Here is an 18,080-nt window from a genome sequence, read left to right as displayed (position 1 = left end):
GACTTGGTCGTACACGTAGGGTGATACCCAGGAAAGGCTGGTTAGCAAAACTGGCCCTCCTGGTTACAAAGTGCCATATTGACTAACAAGTGAGAACACAAAAGACCCCAGGCCACATCTTTGCACAAATGGTTATGGCTCCATCAGATAGAGACAGATGGTTTCGTCACTGAACTTCCTAGGTTGATGTTGGATTCTAAATTCAGAAATGTACAGTTCTTTCAACACAAAAGCGACTGTCAAATAAACATCTCTGAAGAAGACCGGGCCCAGGCTTCTCTGGCCCTCTCACCAGCATCCTTATAGAGGAAGTGGTCATCCCCAAGGGACGTTACATTCACCTCCAGGGAGCCAGTACCTACCCCCTGTTCTCATGCTGGCTGGACACTCTACGTAATACTTATAAAACAACTGCTTGGAAATCCTATTGGGTTAATTGTGTCATAATTTAGGGGTCCCAGAGGAGTTTGCTATTTATTGAAGCCGATAGTGAGCCTATTATAAAAAGAAGGAATTATCACCAAAGTTCGGATTTTCTTGTACTCTCTTTAAAAAAAATCAGAGTGATCAACATTAAGTGAATACTCCGTGATTTCTATACCTCAGGAATGCTATTATTTCTATAACCTGGCCGTGGAAAGGCAGTGACATGCAATTGTCAAACTTCCACACAACATGAGTTGAACTAGACGCAGATCAGATTCCCGGGTCCTCTCACAAATTCCCTGAGCAACATTCTCTGGTCCTCAGAGATATAAGTTCCCTAGGCTTGGGGCGTTGGAAGCTCTTAAATGATAAGCTCCTTCAGAATGAAATTTCATGTCACTCGGGAAAGCTCAGATAAATATAAGCCCAAACAAATCCAGACAACTGTACACTCAAATACGTTTATCCAACTATTCAGTGCCAAAAGAAATACCAAAGACATTCAAGGAAATAGCCTGGGGGGGTTGTCACATTTGTCCCCAAGGCTTAAGGTAAGAGAGTTTTTATTCCACTAAGACGAGGACAGAACACTGATGTTTTCAAGCTGAGAGAGACATATAAGTTATAGATTCTTAGCGCCATACTGGAAGTAAGAGTTCCCTGTGCTTCTTCAGGTGTTAGGAATCTGTTATCGTGTTGGGGGAGCTTGAAAACAACCCCTTCAAGAGGTTTATTTCACAGGTGAAACAAATGGAGTTATCTAAGTAGAAATGAGACAAAGGCCTGATATAAGGGACTCACAGAGTCCTAAAATCTAATTTTATTCAGTAGTTTTTGATTTCTTATCTACCCTTTGAAACTTGTCCTAATTCCTAATGAGTAGCTGTGCTGAGTGGTATGAGTGCTATCTTTCCTTTCCTGTCTTCCAGTGAAAACCAACAGCAGGCGAGAAAAAGGTAGTTTATGCACAACTAAACCAAACCTTTAAGACTCTGGAATAGAGAAAAAACAGTGTTTTCAGAGTCCTATTTTGTGTCTGTTCTTTAAAACTCTTGAGGGAAATTGTGAGGGACACCAGTGGATGCAAAGAGCTTGCTGAGAACACGTTGTCGGGGAGGGAGCCCAAGGACTCCAGCTCCAAACCGCCCGAGATGGGTCTGCAGGAAGTCCCTCCTACCCCAAACAGGGACACATGGTGACCTAGCATGGGAAGAGGCTTCCTCAGCTCAGGAGGAAGCCAGGTCAGCCCCTACACATCTCCCTCTGAGCAAGGCCCAAGGTGCCTACCTGCCCAAGCCAGTAGGGAGGGGCAAAGGCAAAGGATGGCTGTCGGAGCAACAACACCTGGGTCTTACAGCAGGTGAGACACTGGCAGGGCTGCTTTTCCTGGGGGGGCAGGAGGCGTGTCAGGTACTTTTCTTTGAAAATCCTAAGAAATCTGCCAACCTGGTGGAGAAGCTTCGGATGGGACCACACCTGCAGGGCAAACCCAAAGTGAAAGAGCAGCAGCGATTCCACCTCCAAGGAAACCCCATCTCAGGTCCTGATCCAAGGTTGTGTCCTCAGGTCCCTCCTCTACATCCCAAAATGCCAAATCACTTAGATCAGACCTCAGGGGACCGAGGTACGGAGGGACTGGAACAAAACATGAGATGTGAAATTCCATTTACTAGCCACGAGACCTTGGGCCAGTCTCTGAGCAACTTTTCCTCACCTGCCAATTGAGAGAACCCTACCTGAAAGGCACGTAAGGATAACAAGGCTGTCTAGAACAGTACTGAACATACAATGCCTAATAAGTATGTGTTAGGACCCTTCTCTCCCTTCTTTGACTAGAATATGTCTTGTCGACAACGAGATCTGAAATCTGCATTTTCTGACCATCCACTTGGTGAAAGCTCAATTCAGTGATTTCCGTGCAGGGTTTAACTAGCTCAATTCACTACTGCACCGAATACCATCCAAGAACTGTGCTATGGGTGTAAGAACAATTCATATTTTATTTATAATGGAATACGACCACAAGGTTACATAGCAGTAAATTCACAGTAGTGATCAATTTTTTTTTTTGTAACAAGATCCATAAAGCACAAAGCCTACCCAGAAACTACCTATCACTTTACAATCACAGGGTCTCTGCTGCAGGGCTATTTAAATATTGTGTTCATATTTCTGTGCTACTTTCAATAATCAATCTTCTTTTTTTAAATCAAGCTCAACTTTTAAGTTATATCGAGAAATATACAGTAAGGCTTCCAGGGTAGTGAAGTTGGAGCAGTAATTAGCATAGAACTTGACTGTTCTTTCTCTGTTTCTTGCTATTTGCAGATCAAAGGGTCCTGAGACAACAGTCTAATAGACCTGCCTGCAGGACAGCAGGCTCTCCAGAAGACATTTACTCCTGGGGAGAAGCCCAGTGTAGCTGAGGGGAAGGAATGAAGGAGGGGAGGAAAAAGTCACTGGCTTTAGAGTCACTTCCCAAAAGATGGGTGCAATTAGGACACCTCTCCAACATACGGCGTACGTAGAAACACATAGACCCTCACACAGTCATCCATATAAACACACACGTTATCTATGCAGATACACACTCATCTGCTACAGAGGACACAAATGTTCAGATGTCTAACACATAACCATGCCATCCATCTGGTAATATACACTACAGAGAAATGCTCACATATATGGAAACACATAACCACAAGCAAATAGGCACCCGTTTGGGGGAGCCTTACACAGCAGGGCTGGGACAGAAGAGAGCAACCCAAGGACTCAGTTTTGTTGGTTTCACAGAGTGGCTGGAACACTCCCTCTCCCAGGGGCAGGGGTGAGGAGGAAGAGGGGAATCAATTTCTGTCAGCCCAATAAGCTGGTGGCTTGCCACAGAGCTACAGCTTTATCTAAATACACACACTCAGAAGTGAAGAGGAGATACAAGAATGAGACACTCGACTACCACCGACTATGGTGAAAAGTGGGGAGCACCTCATTCCTTTCCCACACACACAGTCTCCCCACAATCTCCCCACGGAAAAGGAGGTCCAAGCTCCGGCAATGAGCTGTAACATGGCAAAGACACACACACACACACACACACACACACACACACACACACACCACCTACCTTTTACCATTTGCTGTATAAAATTTGTCCTGTCCGTAGATTTAGAAAGGAAGGACAGAGAGGAAGAAAAGGAGATAATGATAGTTGGGAAAAAAACTGATCAAGTATTTTCTCGAGGGTTTACTTTATGATCTTTAGCAAAAGTATTACATTTTTCGACTTAACTGAAAATGTAAAGGATGGATAGACTACAAAACCCTTAAAATCTCTTCCAACTCTAAGAACGCAGACTTAAAGATTCAGTTCATGGATGATTAAAAATGGTCATTCCTTTCAAAAGGACATACTTAAGGACAAAAGTTATCTACTGGTTAAAACACCGCCAGGGGAGCGAGAAATCTCAGACATGTATTCCTCATTCAGTTCTTCTACTCTCTAACATTTACCAATCACATTTTAATAACTTAGGTTGAAAGTTATAGAAAATCTATAAACGTTTTAAGGCAAATGAAATCCTGTCTCCTCTAATGTGACCATATCTATACTATATTCTCCTAGCCCCAGGGCACAGTTATCCCCTTTCTAAAAGAATAGCCTATTGGTTCCAAGAACTGAAATAAACATGCACTGTGTTCAATTGTGGGATGCAGCTTTCTGAAACCTTAAACATTTTCATACCATAATTTACATCATTCCCACTGCACCAGTAACTCAAGCTAGGAAGAGTCTGAACATGCAAAGCCTTTATAAAGATCCTGCATTTTATTTTGGTATTCTTTCAAAAAGGACTCAATACAAAGTCAGTGTAAAAAATACTGGTACTCAATTTAAAACAGAAACAATAATTTCAGAAAGTCGGACATTATCCTATGCTAAGACAGGGCAAGGGAGAAAGGGGTAGAGAGAAAATATAATCCTGAATTTAAACCTTTCTTCACCCTGCTTGGGGTGCACACACCAAAGCACCCAATCCACCTTAACCCTTTCTGGGCTGGTAACTTAACGACAGGGCTGCAAACACAGGATTTTAGAATGCTGACAAAGAGTGTCATTGTGAACCATATGGAGAGACCTTTATGGCACTTCTATCGCTGTGTTCCTGACGCAGTAGCCTGTGACACATTTAGTCTGGGACACGATAAATTTTACGCAGCTAAAGTCTCATAGACAATTACCATCCCTTGCCCTATCTCCCAAAATATATTTCCTGAGAAAGACATTATCCTAAGGAATGTGCAGTTTGAAGGGACCTACAGGCAAAAACTATAATAAGAGGAACAAAAGCACCATGGTTACATGGTACGTGTTTTTCATCAACGGAACCACGTAGTTAAATAGTACATTTTGGCGCCATGCCACACTGACTGGTTTCCCCTTCCTTTTTCCTAACACATCTTCTTTTTGACCTGAAGGCTGTTGATTTCTCAAGAACACTGTTTACTTTTTCAGGTACAGATGTATTGCAAATATCCAAAGCCAATTCTGGTTTAAAAAATGATACACTTGCACTACCTTACTTGTGGAATGCATAAACCAGTAAGGTGTACAGGAACACAAAGAGCATTTTGACAGTGTCATCCTGTACTAAAGCAAGGGAATTACCTGGTTAATTACCTAATTACCTGGTTAAAGCAAGAGTGAATACTTTATACAGGTTTGTTGTAGATGCACAAAGGCGAACAGAGGCACGGGGACCCGCCCCAAGGTGTTGGGATGTGGCTCACAACCCAGGCCAGGGGAAAGCCCACAGGAACCAGCTGCATTTAAGAAACAGATCGTGGATGAATCGTTCTGAACCCTAAGACTGGCTCCCTACCCTCCTTTCCCCAAACTCTGCAGTTTGTCCGTTCTTTCTCCTCATTTTACCAGACTCTACAAGTAATTTCAACACCAGGGGCCAAACGCACCCTTCCCTGGTAGTAAGTGGCAGAGGTGACGAGTCGCACAGTGATGGTGGTCAGAAATCAGGGACTGGACAGCACCAGCTGTCACTGCGGTGGGCACTGTTTGGTCTCCCACTGCAGGCAGTTTGCTGTGAAGCTTTGGGAGAAATTAGAGGCTCCAAGCTGAACCTGCCAGTCCCAGAGCCAGTGTCAGTCTTCCCCCTGGTCGGTGGGGGAAGGAGAGGAGAGTGGGGAGGAGAGGCGGGTGGGGAGGGCTCCCGCTGCAGCCTAAAAGGGACACTCCAGCTGGCTTGCCCTCCCTGTGATCTACCGGGTGGGCATACCACGCTTCCCTACGCAAACAATCCGTGGGACCGCCGGAGGCTATGCAGAGCCCGAGGGCACAGGCGCAGAACCAGGTCCCAGGCAGCTCTAGAGAAGGCTGGGCTTTCTGGGCCAGGCCGGCTAGCCAGGGGGTATGTGTGTATGTGTGTGCGCACGCCCTGGGGACGGTGGGATGGGTGGAAGCCAGTTGCCAATCACAGGGTTAGCAAAGGGCTCCCTGCTCCGGCCAATAGGGAAGCAAGGTCAGAAAACAGGGCAGGCCGGTTTTCTCTTTGGGGAAAAAAACCAGAATCAAAATCATTAGGAGCCGTCAACTGATAGTGCACATTTTTTGTTGTGATCTTTCTCTGCAGAACCTAAGGCAACAATGAACAAAGATGAGGCCGGCAATTCCTGAACGGCACGTGGGTGATGTGGACTGGACATCTACCTACACAAACACGTACGTGGACAGGTCGTGTCTGGTTTCCCGAACCAGAATAAAGATGTGTCCCCTAGAAGTCTACGAGTGGGTCGGCCAGAAGCAACAGGAGAGTGGGGTGCTGGACGAAAGGCAGGGTCCACTTGTTGTAAGGCAAGGCTCCCAAGAACCACCAGCTCCGCTTTGGTTACAGCTGTCACAGGAATGCCAGGGAACAGATTCTTGAGAAGTCCCGTCCACAACACTCAGATGTCCTCAGTCACTTTTTTCCGGGGCGGACATCCCCTGCTTCCTTCCAAATAAAGTGCAGATGGTCAAAGGACACTGGTCTATCATCTGCCAGCCTCAGTCAGCAACGAAGAACAATTTAAAACAAAGATGCCCCTCTGGTATACATATATATCTCTCTATATATTCTCTTTTTCTTGTTGTTAATAAAGCCACAAATATAGAACTTTTAAACCGACGTCTCAGACTGTAGGCGGAGGACAAATTTGTGAGATTTGGGGTCTATGAATTCTTCCGAGAGCACGATGAATGGAATTTTCTTCACATTGACGACGAGGCTGAAGTCCAAGCATTTAAGGACGAAAACAATTCCATCCCGTAATCCGTTCGTCACAGCCTCATCACTAACAAGTCTCCACTGCGTAGACAGCCAGCGCTCCTTGTCATACTGCAGGGTGGGGCCCGCACTGAGGTAACGTTCTAGGAAGGCCTGAAAGGAGATGAGAAAGGCTGTTAGGGGACTGACACCCAGCTCCGAGGGCAGTGCTCCCACCCCTTCGTACATCTATGAAAACCACTGTCCCTCTACACCAAGACACAGCCCAGCTCATCACGCCAAATTCCCATCAGACCCTCACAGCTGGTTTACAGCTGGGGTGGAAGACTCCTTGGACTCCCTCATTCTCCTTTGCCAACTTCCAACCAGAGGGTGAAGATGGCGGTAAGCACAGAGGTGGCTGGTACCAATTTTGGCCCCGAAGCCATCACTGAGGCATCAGCCCACTCCCAGGGCACGGCCCCGGCTTGTACCTGTTTGCAGGTGTGCCTCCTCCTACACTGAAAGCTCAGGCCAAAGAATGGGCACAGAGAAGCACCTTGGAAATGTGAGCTGAAGACATAAAGGGATGTACCTGCACGCCCAAAAATACTTGCTCAGCCACTTACTGGTTTGTGACTTTGGACAAGTCCTTTAACCGCTCTGTAAATGGAGAAAAACAGCACCTAACTCACAGGGCTGTTGTGAAGATGAAATGGTTAACGCTAACCATCTAATGGCACCAGGGAAATCCAACCAACGAGAGCGATGGCTATTTTATGTTGGATCGAGTGTGCACGTGACAAGTCCAAGGGATGGCCAGACCCTACGTTCACTTCCCTTCACAGGAGTTCTCAGATCGAGCTGTGCTTAGCTCCTTGGAGTTCTCTGACACACACACACACACACACACACACACACACACACACACACACTCAACCCCCCCACCCCCATGCTGTTTCTCCTGCAGATGTGGTCCCTCAGCAAATTCCTCTTGGCCCTTTAAATCTTCTTAGACCACACCCTGAACCTCTCAAATGAGCGAGCCCTCCTCTAAGTGCCTACAATCATTGGCAGGACTCCTGTGTGACATTTCACTTTCTGAACTATGACGGATGACTTGCTCATCTGCACCCCACCCTAGATTTTATTCTCCTGGAGGGCAGGAATTGTTGTTCAATTTGAATTTCCAAGGTGTCTGGCACATTCAAGAAGCTCAATAGTGTGTGTATTATGTCAATAAATATACTGATTTAGCTGAGAGAAAGAATGAGCCAGTGATACAGACAGAAATCACTCTGGTTCTAGCTAGATACAGGTCAAAGACAGTTTCTAAGTGGTACCCACTTCCACCCACTCCTCACTGCAGCTCCCAGGTACAGTGTCTCTGATCTGTAAGTATACATTGTAAGGCAGAAAGTAGAGTTGTGCCTCTAGGACAAAACACGCTTCTAATATAAAAATGTATTCTAGAGTGGTACACTTGAAATCTATGTAGCTTTGTTGACCATTGTCACCCCAGTAAATTTTAATTAAAAAGAAAAAGAAAAAAAAATAGCTCCTATTAATCATAAGGAAAACAACTCAACGAGAGAAATACAATAAGATAATTTATGGAATAGAAAACTAACATAGGAAAGATGTTCTATCATTAATAATTAAAGAAATATTAATTCAAATAATAAAAAAAATGTATTTTCCAACTCTTAGATGGGCAATGATTAAAAAGAATGGTAACATCTAATGCTGTGATGTGTGTGGGGAAATAAAAAGTCTCAGATCCCAGAGGCAAATGTGTAAAACAGTCATACTCCTTAGTAGGACAATCTGGCAGATCTATACCTTTGATCCAGCTGTTCCTTGACTGAAAATTTATCCTTCAGAAATACTTGCACAAATGCACAAAAACATGTAAAAGAAATAGTCACATCAACACTGTTTAGGCCAGGGATTGGCACACTTTTCTCTAAATGTAAATATTTTCAGTTTTGCAAGCCATACTCTGTCACAACTACTCAGCTCCACCCCTGGAGAAAGAAAGCAGCCAGAGAAGATATGTAAATAAAAGGGTGTGGCTGCGTTCCAATAATACTGATTAACAAAAACAGCCAATCCCCGGTTTAGACTAATGCAAGATCTTAATCCAAATGTGTATCAATAGGCAATCAGTTAAACAAATCACAAATTTGTATTCAGTGGAATGAAATGCAACTATTAACGAGTATGTTACATCTGTATACTAGAGATCTGAAGCCCTGACATGGAAAAATAGCCGAGAGAGCTTAAAGTGAGTAAAGCATGCTTCCAAGCTATCTGTAGGTATGACATCCCATTTTTTCCCCCATTTCTGGCTTTAAACACACACACACACACACACACACACACACACACACTCACTCCTGAAAGAACACACACCCCACTCCCTATTAATAAGAACTGTTTGGGCTAGGGGAATGAAACTACACTGTGTACAGAATACTTTTATTTAATGTTTGGATTTTTACACAAATAATATTATTATTTTTTAATTTTATTAAACGTATTGGGGTGACATTGGTTAATAAAATTATATAGGCTTCAAGTGTACAATTCTATAATACATCATCTGGATATTGCATTGTATGTTCACCACCCATAGTCAAATCCCCTGTCATCACTATATATTGGACCCCCTTTATCCTTTTGTACCTCCCCCCACCCGCTTGCCCTCTGGTAACCACCATATTGTTGTCTGTGTCTATGAGTTTCTGCTTGCTTGTTTGCCTTGTTCGTTTGTTGCTTTCAGTTTTACACCCCACATAAGGGTGAAATCATATGGTTCTCGACTTTTTCCATCTGATTTATTTTGTTTAGCATGATATTCTCAAGATCCATCCATGTTGTCGCAAATGGCAATTTTTCAGATCTTTTCTCATGGCGGAGTAATATTCCACTGTATATATGTGCCACATCTTCTTTATCTAATCATCTATCCAACGGCACTTTGGTTGTTTCCAAAAATGAACCCACATACATATATATTGGCAAATAATTTTCGATAAAGGAGACAAAAACATACAATGGAGAAAAGAAAGCCTCTTCAATAAATGGTGCTGGGGAAAACTGGAAAGTCACATGCAAAAGAATGAAAGATGATAAAAGTGAACTGGCATCTTAAGATGCTTAACCATAGAGCTGGGAAGGCTATGGGTGGCGTGGGGCCCCTTGTTAACTCTCTAGTCTTGATTTCCGGTTGAACTCTGTGGTAACTTCCGGGAACGGATGTGAATAAAGGGGGAAGCCATGTTGGGCTCTGGACCTTTCTCTACGTGGGTGGCCAGATGGGAGAATGGCCGGTGAGTGTGCTCGCACTCCTTGGTGGTTCTGTTTCTTTTTTTCTTTTCCTGAAAAAACCGTTTTCTTTTGGTGGATTACCTGGAGAATTATTTGGACAGTCGACAAACTAGACTGCTGTTTGTCTCTATACACAAAAATTAACTCAAAATGGATCAAAGGCCTAAATATAAGACCTGAAACAATAAAATACGTAGAAGAAAACATAGGTACCAAATTTATGGACCTTGATCTTGGAGAGGATTTCATGAATTTGACCTCAAAGGCAAGGGAAGTAAAAGCAAAAATAAATAAATGGGACTATATCAAACTAGAAAGCATCTGCACAGCAAAAGAAACCATCGACAAAACAAAGAGGCAACCAACCAAATGGGAGAAGATATTTGCAAACAACACCTCCGATTAGGGGCTACTATCCAAAATATATAAAGAACTCATATGATTCAACAACAAAAAACAAACAATCTAATTAAAAAATGGGCAGATGACCTAAACAGACACTTCTCCCAAAAAGACATACAAATGGCCAAAAGACATATGAAAAAATGCTCAGCTTCACTAGCTGTCAGGGAAATGCAAATCAAAACCACAACAAGATACCATCTTACACACCTGTTAGAATGGCTATTATTCTCCACAAGACAAGTAATATAATAACAAGTGCTGGAGAGGATGTGGGGAAAAAGATGAACCCTCATACATTGCTGGTGGGAATGCAAATTGGTACAGCCACTATGGAAAATAGTATGGATGTTCCTCAAAAAATTAAGAATAGAATTACCCTACGACCCAGCAATCCCTCTTCTGGATATCTACCTGAACAATTTGAAAACATTTATTCGTAAAGATATATGTACCCCTATGTTCACTGCAGCACTATTCACCAAGAATATTATTTTTAATTCAGAAAAGTACACATTATTTAAACGAAAAAGAAAACAACTGGGAAACTTCACAAAGTCTTGAAAAAAAGGAAAAGAACTGCTTCTGTTCGTGGTACAAGCTATCCCTTTGCACATGCAGACATACTGTACTTATTTGCAACCACAGTCTGCACACTGTTTTGCATTCTGCTTTTTGTAACTTAATAGTCTAACAAAGATTCTTCCATGTTTCACCAAGTGATATACCATAATTTATAAGCCACTGTTCTATCTTTAAGCTATTTCCAATTTCGAGTTATTACAGATTATTTTGCAAAAATCACCTGCATGTATATATATGACTATGTTGAATATTATTTCTAGGCGAGTCAAGGAATATGAAACCCCTTACGGTTTCTTACTGAATATTTCTGTATTGCTTTCCTCAGGGTTGATACTAGTTAGTGACAATGTAACCAGCAGTTGTACATGTATAGGACAATATATGTACACAGGTCCATACTAATAATAACAGTAACATAACTAATAATGTTACATGTGTACTATATGCCAAGCTCACTTACTCTCTACCACATGATTTCTATGTCATGTTGCCATATGTAATATAATTCTTACATAACAACCCTATGAGGTTGACATTATTATTATCCCCATTTTATAAAAGAGGAAAGAACTGTAGAGTAACTTACACAAAGCCACAAACCAATTAAACGGTGGATCCAGAATTTGAACCCACTTCTGTTTGAAGAAAGGTCATATGCAAAACCCTTACTCTCTTTTGCCTCCCTGACCACAACCCTTTATGAGATACAAGGCTCTTTCTTGTAATAGACCTAGAAGTGTACTCATCATACACCAAAAGACCATTCAGTAAAATGAATTCCACAACATCCAAAAACAAAGAGATGGCATCATTTGTACCGCTAACAATAATAGCCATTTATTCAGTCCTTACCACACGACAGGCACTGCTTTCAGCACTTCACGTGAATGAACTCAGTTCTCACGACACCCCAATGAGGCATCAGTGTCATCCCCAATTTACAGATTAGGAAACTGAAGCACAGAGCTGTTACGCTATTGGCCCAAGGTCTCCCAGCTAGCTAGCGGAGGACCCAGGTTAGAATGTGCCAACTTGGCTCCAGAACACCCGAGTCCCCCTAACTACTACCTGTACAGTCCCGAAGCTAAATGCTTTCCTCTGCTTGACTCTAGAGGCCTTCGAACGGCATAGCTAAAAAAAACAACTGCACCAAAACACTCTAGAAGAAGTGTGAATCGCTCATTCTTACTAGTCGGTGCTTTAGAGAAGCCTCTGACTTTATCACCCCACAACGGGACTCCCACGTGTGGTGGCAAGGCGCACCTTTGGGGTCATGCTGTTGGTGATGCAGAAGGCCAGGTGCTGCAGGATGCTCTCCATGCTGTGGTAATGCTGCTGCCGCGTGGTTCGCAGGTATTTCTGCAGAGCCCGGGCCATGGAGGGGAAGATGGCCTGGGCGGCCTCCCTGGGGTCCATCACCTCCCCTGGCGCCTTTTGCTGCTCCTCGGCCTGGAGACGCTGGATGTGGATGAAAGCCTCCTCCACCGCAACCACCAGCCTGGGGACAATGAAACATGGTCACCAGGATGGGATGTGTGAATAGAGTCATCCTGGATTTGGAAGGACTCCGGCCCGCCGGCTGTGTCTGAGCCTGCCACCAGCTCCCCCAGAGCTCACATCCTTAGCTGTCACTGCAGACGGTTGGGAGGAGAGAGGAAGGAAGGCCAAAAAAAAAAAAAAAAAAAATCCCAAAAAAACAAAACACATGGAATTGGGGCCACAGGTGTGAGGAGGAAGGAGGCCTGCCTGGGGCCAGGAGATGACTTCTGTTCTCAATTTCTCCCCTAACGTGCTTGGGACACTCGCTTCAATCCTTTTCATCTCTACAGTGAAGGGTTAGACGAAAAGCATTCTAAGGTCTCTCAAACTCTGGCTACAAAACGCTCTGCACGCCCTGAGAGGAGGCTGGTGGTGCTTCTAGAAGCAGCCTCACCAAGCACCACAGCTGTATCCCCATTGATCCAGCCGCCACGCCAGCAGCTCCTGGGAAAAAGGAAGAAGCTCAGCGCCTATGGTGGAAACCACCTCCGTGCATTTCCGTTAACAGGCTCAGACCTTGAAAACCAGCAAGGGCCGGGGTGGGAGGGCGGGGGGCTGTAGGATGGGACCTCTCACAGTGCTGGCTGCAGGCCAGCAGCTCAGTGTCAGCTGGGAATTTGTAAGAAACGCACATTCTTGGGCCCAACTCCAGACCTCCTGAATTGTAAGTGACCTTCGTGGGTGGAGCCCGGAGGCCTGTGTGTTAACAAGCCCTCCTGGCGATGACTATGCGTGAGAACGTTTGAGAAGCACTGGAGCAAGATTCACTCCAAAGGCCCAGGCAGGTCATGTGAATAAACGGAAGTTTCATTCTAGCGGCTCAACACCAGAAAGTCTGCGACGAGAGGGTGTTAGTGTGTGTGTGTTGGGGGGGGCCCGTATACCTCGCTCTCCGCTTCTTCACCCGCCGCTCATGGTCCGCCTCTTCGTAATACAGCTCGTTGTGGCTTGAGTCCCTGCGCCGGGCAGCTGCGGCAATCATGGCCCGGGACTGACCGGTGGCGTTGTTGGCGGGCCCTTTGGGGAAAGGATGGAGGAGGAAGAATAGTTTTAATGCCATGGAGCTGTGAAAGGGGGCCGAACACGAGCACCACAGTCTGTCAGGAACCATCCTCCTCGCCCCCTAACCCCCCAACGAAGCACACAACCCCCTAAAGTGGCTTCCCAGGAGGGTCAACGGGTCCCTTGCTCCGCGAGAGGACAGACATGTCCCTAAAGCCCAATCTGATCAGTGGAAATGGAAAAGGAGTTCAGAAGGGGATGAAGAATGCTCGACAATTAAAATGGTGGCCAAAAGTAACACACCGAGAGTGACGAGTGTGACGATGGGACTTACCATCCATTACAGAAAGTTTCGGGTTGGCCATAAGGGCAGTTGGAACGTCACGTTTCAGCAACAAGGCCACGAGAGAGAATGAGAGGGATGGGAGAACAAGGACAAAGAAAAGGAAAGTCAAGGGGGACACAGTGACGTGACTGCACACAGGAAAATGAGGCTGTAATGTCACAGCAGCCACTTGTACAGAAAACCAACACTTGAGGACTTGCCCATGGCCCATTTGTTAACACAGACTTGGAGCTCCTGGTCTCGTTTCCCTGACCATCGGCCACCTGGACTTTTCAAGAGGACGAGGCCCATCTCATGCTTTCTTATAAATCACCTACGTGGTGAAGTACTTGCTTTGGCTAGTGGGCATTTTCACTGTTTTCAGACCCCAGGCAAATTTACCAATCTTTCAGGATTCCCCAGAGTACACATCTCATTCACCAAAAAACAAAACTGAACAAAAACGGGGAGGGTATTGCCACCCAAAACTGACACCATCTATAAATCACTTGATGTGCTAACAAGGTGATCCTCTCTTCTAGGGTTCTCGAAATTCTTGCCCTGATCAAGCTGCCCGGCAAGAAATGACACCGTGTCCTGTTTCTTGCACTTAACCATCTGATAGCCTGAAACAGCTCTGACGTCCCCAGCCTGGCCTCTGGCCTCCTGCCACCCACTCCACTCCAGCTTCTAGCCAGGATTGAGAAATGCAATGTAAGTATCTCACCAGATGCCTGAACCACTGAGAGTTTTGGTCTTAATGGTTTTGGGTAGCTGCGTCTTTGGGTCATTTATCCAAATTTTGAAAAGCAGCCCTTTCCTAATAGTTTTCATTAAGATGTTCCCAGCAGGAGGTGGGAAACACACATCACTATTGTTTTCAATCATAAAACCCCCAAATGAATGAACCTCCCACAGATGTAAATCAACATTCCTCTGCAAATATGTTTGCCAGGGAGAAAAACGAAAGAGAGAGAAAGAAAAAAGAAATTGTTCTGCAATGAGAATATCCCTTAAAGACAAACACCGAGAGGAGGCAAAACCAAATGGACCGTGACGTTTAAGCTAAATCGTGGCCCAAAGCGCTCCCTACACCCAGCACAGACATCATTTCAAGGCACGTACCATCTACGTTGTAGACTTTCAGCCCCGCCATGTGCTTGGCTGCTCGGAATTTGGAGGCTGTTAGGAGACTGGGGTTATAGATGGTGAAATCTTTATAGTAATTTTCCAGAACCACCAAGGCTGCTCGCTGGATACTGAGGAAAGAGGGCAAAATTAATGCAAAGCTTTTTCACTGAAGAGTTAGGTCCTAAGTGAAAAACAAAACTCCTTTTGGAGTCAGGTAACATAACGAAGGAACACGTCCCATAGGCCACTGGGTTTCACCACACCTTCTGTCTCCAGGAGGAGAATTTAAAGATGAAACTACGACCCGTCGTCAAGCGGCTTCTGTGCTCTCTCCCAGGCACATTAACCACATCCCATCTAGCCAATTGTTGAGAAAAGAATATGTCCTAACTTAGAATTGTTTAGGGTACACATAACGTTCCTGTTTTTCTGAGTTTACGAAAGAGGAAAATGAGGACCCCAAAATGGTCGAGACTTACAGACGGTTGCCGAGCTAACAAGGGAAATAACAAAGTGTGGATCCAGGCTTCTCCAGGTCCTGATGCAACGTACCCCCGCTACACCTCACCGCCCCTGGTCTGAGGCATGCTGGGGTTTTCATTTTCTGTAGATCAGAGCTACACCACACAGGGCAGAGCGCACGTGAAAGAAGCCGCTACTGATATGAGCTGACCCTGACTCCTCTATGACCTGCACAGCCGCCTACATGTACCGAACGGCAGGGCTGGGGCTCCAATCTGCACTGACAAACCTCTAACTTGTGTTCCTTCCCTGCGACGTGCGGCCTCCGTGGAACAGCATACGTACTGCCACCAACCACCAGTGTGCCAAACTCCATCAAGTTGTTTGTATCTTGCCCTTTATGTTTTCCTCCTGGTTCCCTTCTAAGTAGATGAAGTAACAAGGATTATTTACAGTAGCTCAGACACCAAGACAGGGCAGCCCCTAACCTATCAGCAGGACACTTTGCCAACCTGCCCTTCAGCTCCCCTTGGGACACTGCCCCCAGAGTTCAACACAGAGTCTAAAAAATGATCTAGAAGTCAGTCAGCTAACCTCCCTGAGACAGAGTCATGGCAAAGCTGTCTTACTTATCCCCCCCGCAGTGGGGGAGCTGCATTCAGTGGGTCAGTGATCTGCATTCAGCTGGTGTTTAGTATCAACCTAGACATGCACACCCACGTGGGGCTGGGGAAATCCGGAGAGACCAACCTTATATAATGGAAGCATTAGATTCCTAAGAGCAAATCCCCATTTTGAAAGCCCCAGTCATTCAGTTACTTAGTTGCTCACTCATCACTTTCATATTTGAGTACCTATGTCTGCTGAGCCCTAGGAATGCAAAGATAAGACGGAAGGAGCTTCTCCTTAGACAGGTGTACACGGAACAGAAGCCCCGGGACAACTAACTGGAATACACAGGGATGGGGAAGCACATAGAACAGCGTCCGATGGCTCGGGGCTTGGGTGGATGTAGGAACAGCCCCCTGAGGAGGTGAAGTGGTCCTTGAGGTGAGCTTTGTGGGTCCCAGATCTTTGCTCACACTGCGAGCCTTGCCCAGGGATCTGCAGCTCAACATGGCCCCATCTCCTCCCTGCCTGTCTATCTGGTATCTCAGAAGGGGGCAAATGCATCTTCACCTCCCGCTCCATCCAGAGACTGACCATGGCTCTCCCTCTGCTACACACACAAACACTCCCTTCTCCTGCATCTTTACCACTTGGTGCCCGGTGCACTGCTTTGCCGGAGTCCCTGGGCTTGGGGAGACAAGGAGTCACAGAAATGTCTCAGTTTATGACACAGACACACTGGGGTGAAAATATTCCATCCCACGCTCCTATCCTGACATGGAAACAGCTCTAAGCCCTTGGATTCCAGCAGAAAATTATTTCCCTGATGAAAACTTGAAAGTTAAAAGGCAACCCAGAGGTTATTCTCAGGCTCGTCTTCAAAGCAAACCTTCTTGTGGTTGATGGGTTTAGGCGTTTCTGTTCAGCCAGGCCACAAGGAGGGGCCCAGGGGATCACACAAACTCAGCCCGGGCCTGCGAGGCAGGAGAGGCAAGGCTGGATCAGAGCCTGGAGGCCCTGCTTCCCAACTCTCCACCCCAAATCACAGACCGTGCACAGGGCTGCCCCAAGGAGGGGTATCTGCCCACGCTGGAGTGCACAGCCCACACCCTCCCACCTGCCAGCACACACAGCCCTCCTCACACTCATCCTGGCTGGCCCTCAGGGACTAGCATGGGATGGTGCAGGTAACATGGGACAGGAGCCCCAGAAGTGACCTACGTGCGTCTCACAGTCTCCCAGAGCTCGAGAACCTTCGCTCAGAAGCACAGAGCAAGGGGGCAAGTCCAGACAGTCTCTCCTCCTCCAGCACCCTCATCTCCACAGAGGCACCAGAATGTTCCAGACGCAGCCGTGCATCTGGCTGACCCCCCAGGCTGACCAGTGAACGTGGGAGCTGAAGGACTCTCAGGGAAGTGTGGAAATGCCTCTAAGAGCGGGGCACATCCTTGCCTACAGAAAACCATCTAGGCCACACTTGACATATCTAGCCATACTGGGGTGTGAGAATCTCCACAGAACTGAAAACGACAAACTGCAATGCCCAACTTAAAAAAAAAAAATGGTTGTGAGATACGGACTAAAATCCAATATTAAATCCAATATTAAATCCAATTAAAAAGGCCTTTCTTCACCTTTTTAAGAGAGTACACTATGTCACATAGGATGGTAAGTCTTGTTGGTGACTCGGGATGACGACTACATGCATTACGGTCGGTGCCACGTGTGGAGCACAGTGAAGACGGAAGACCCCGCGGGAGGCAGGGACTACCTGTCCCCATCCCCCACACTGCGGTCTGAGTACCCGAGGCTGTCTGTTCCCCTCTCCTCTATATTCTTCTCCTTTACTATCAAAGTCATTCCGAGTTGCTGTCAACCTACCTGCCTCAGACACTCCCCTTTCTGTTCTCACACACCCTCCACTCAGAGAAACAGAGAAAATGGGCTTCAAGAGACCCAAGGAAGGAGCTCTGCTCCAGTGAAGAGGTATCCAATGCAGCCCAGGAAGT

General features: G+C 45.8%; 1 protein-coding gene across 1 annotated transcript in view; it reads right to left on the bottom strand.

Annotated features, from left to right (window-relative positions):
* Positions 1–2,408: 2,408 nt before the first annotated feature.
* VANGL1 (VANGL planar cell polarity protein 1) overlaps positions 2,409–18,080 on the bottom strand; it is a 52,077-nt gene continuing 36,405 nt past the window's right edge. The window contains exons 5-8 of the mRNA XM_033093412.1: positions 14,995–15,128; positions 13,427–13,559; positions 12,267–12,501; positions 2,409–6,857 (exon numbers count right to left, since the gene is read on the bottom strand). Of these exons, the coding sequence (XP_032949303.1) occupies positions 6,597–6,857; positions 12,267–12,501; positions 13,427–13,559; positions 14,995–15,128 (763 nt within the window). The 3' untranslated portion in view covers positions 2,409–6,596. The remainder of the gene's footprint in view (positions 6,858–12,266; positions 12,502–13,426; positions 13,560–14,994; positions 15,129–18,080) is intronic.

Source organism: Rhinolophus ferrumequinum, chromosome 22 (assembly GCF_004115265.2).
Source record: "Rhinolophus ferrumequinum isolate MPI-CBG mRhiFer1 chromosome 22, mRhiFer1_v1.p, whole genome shotgun sequence".
In the NCBI taxonomy this organism is placed as follows: Eukaryota; Metazoa; Chordata; class Mammalia; order Chiroptera; family Rhinolophidae; genus Rhinolophus; species Rhinolophus ferrumequinum.
Note: the sequence above shows the minus strand (reverse complement) of the source record. Positions and strands in the feature narration are given on the sequence as shown.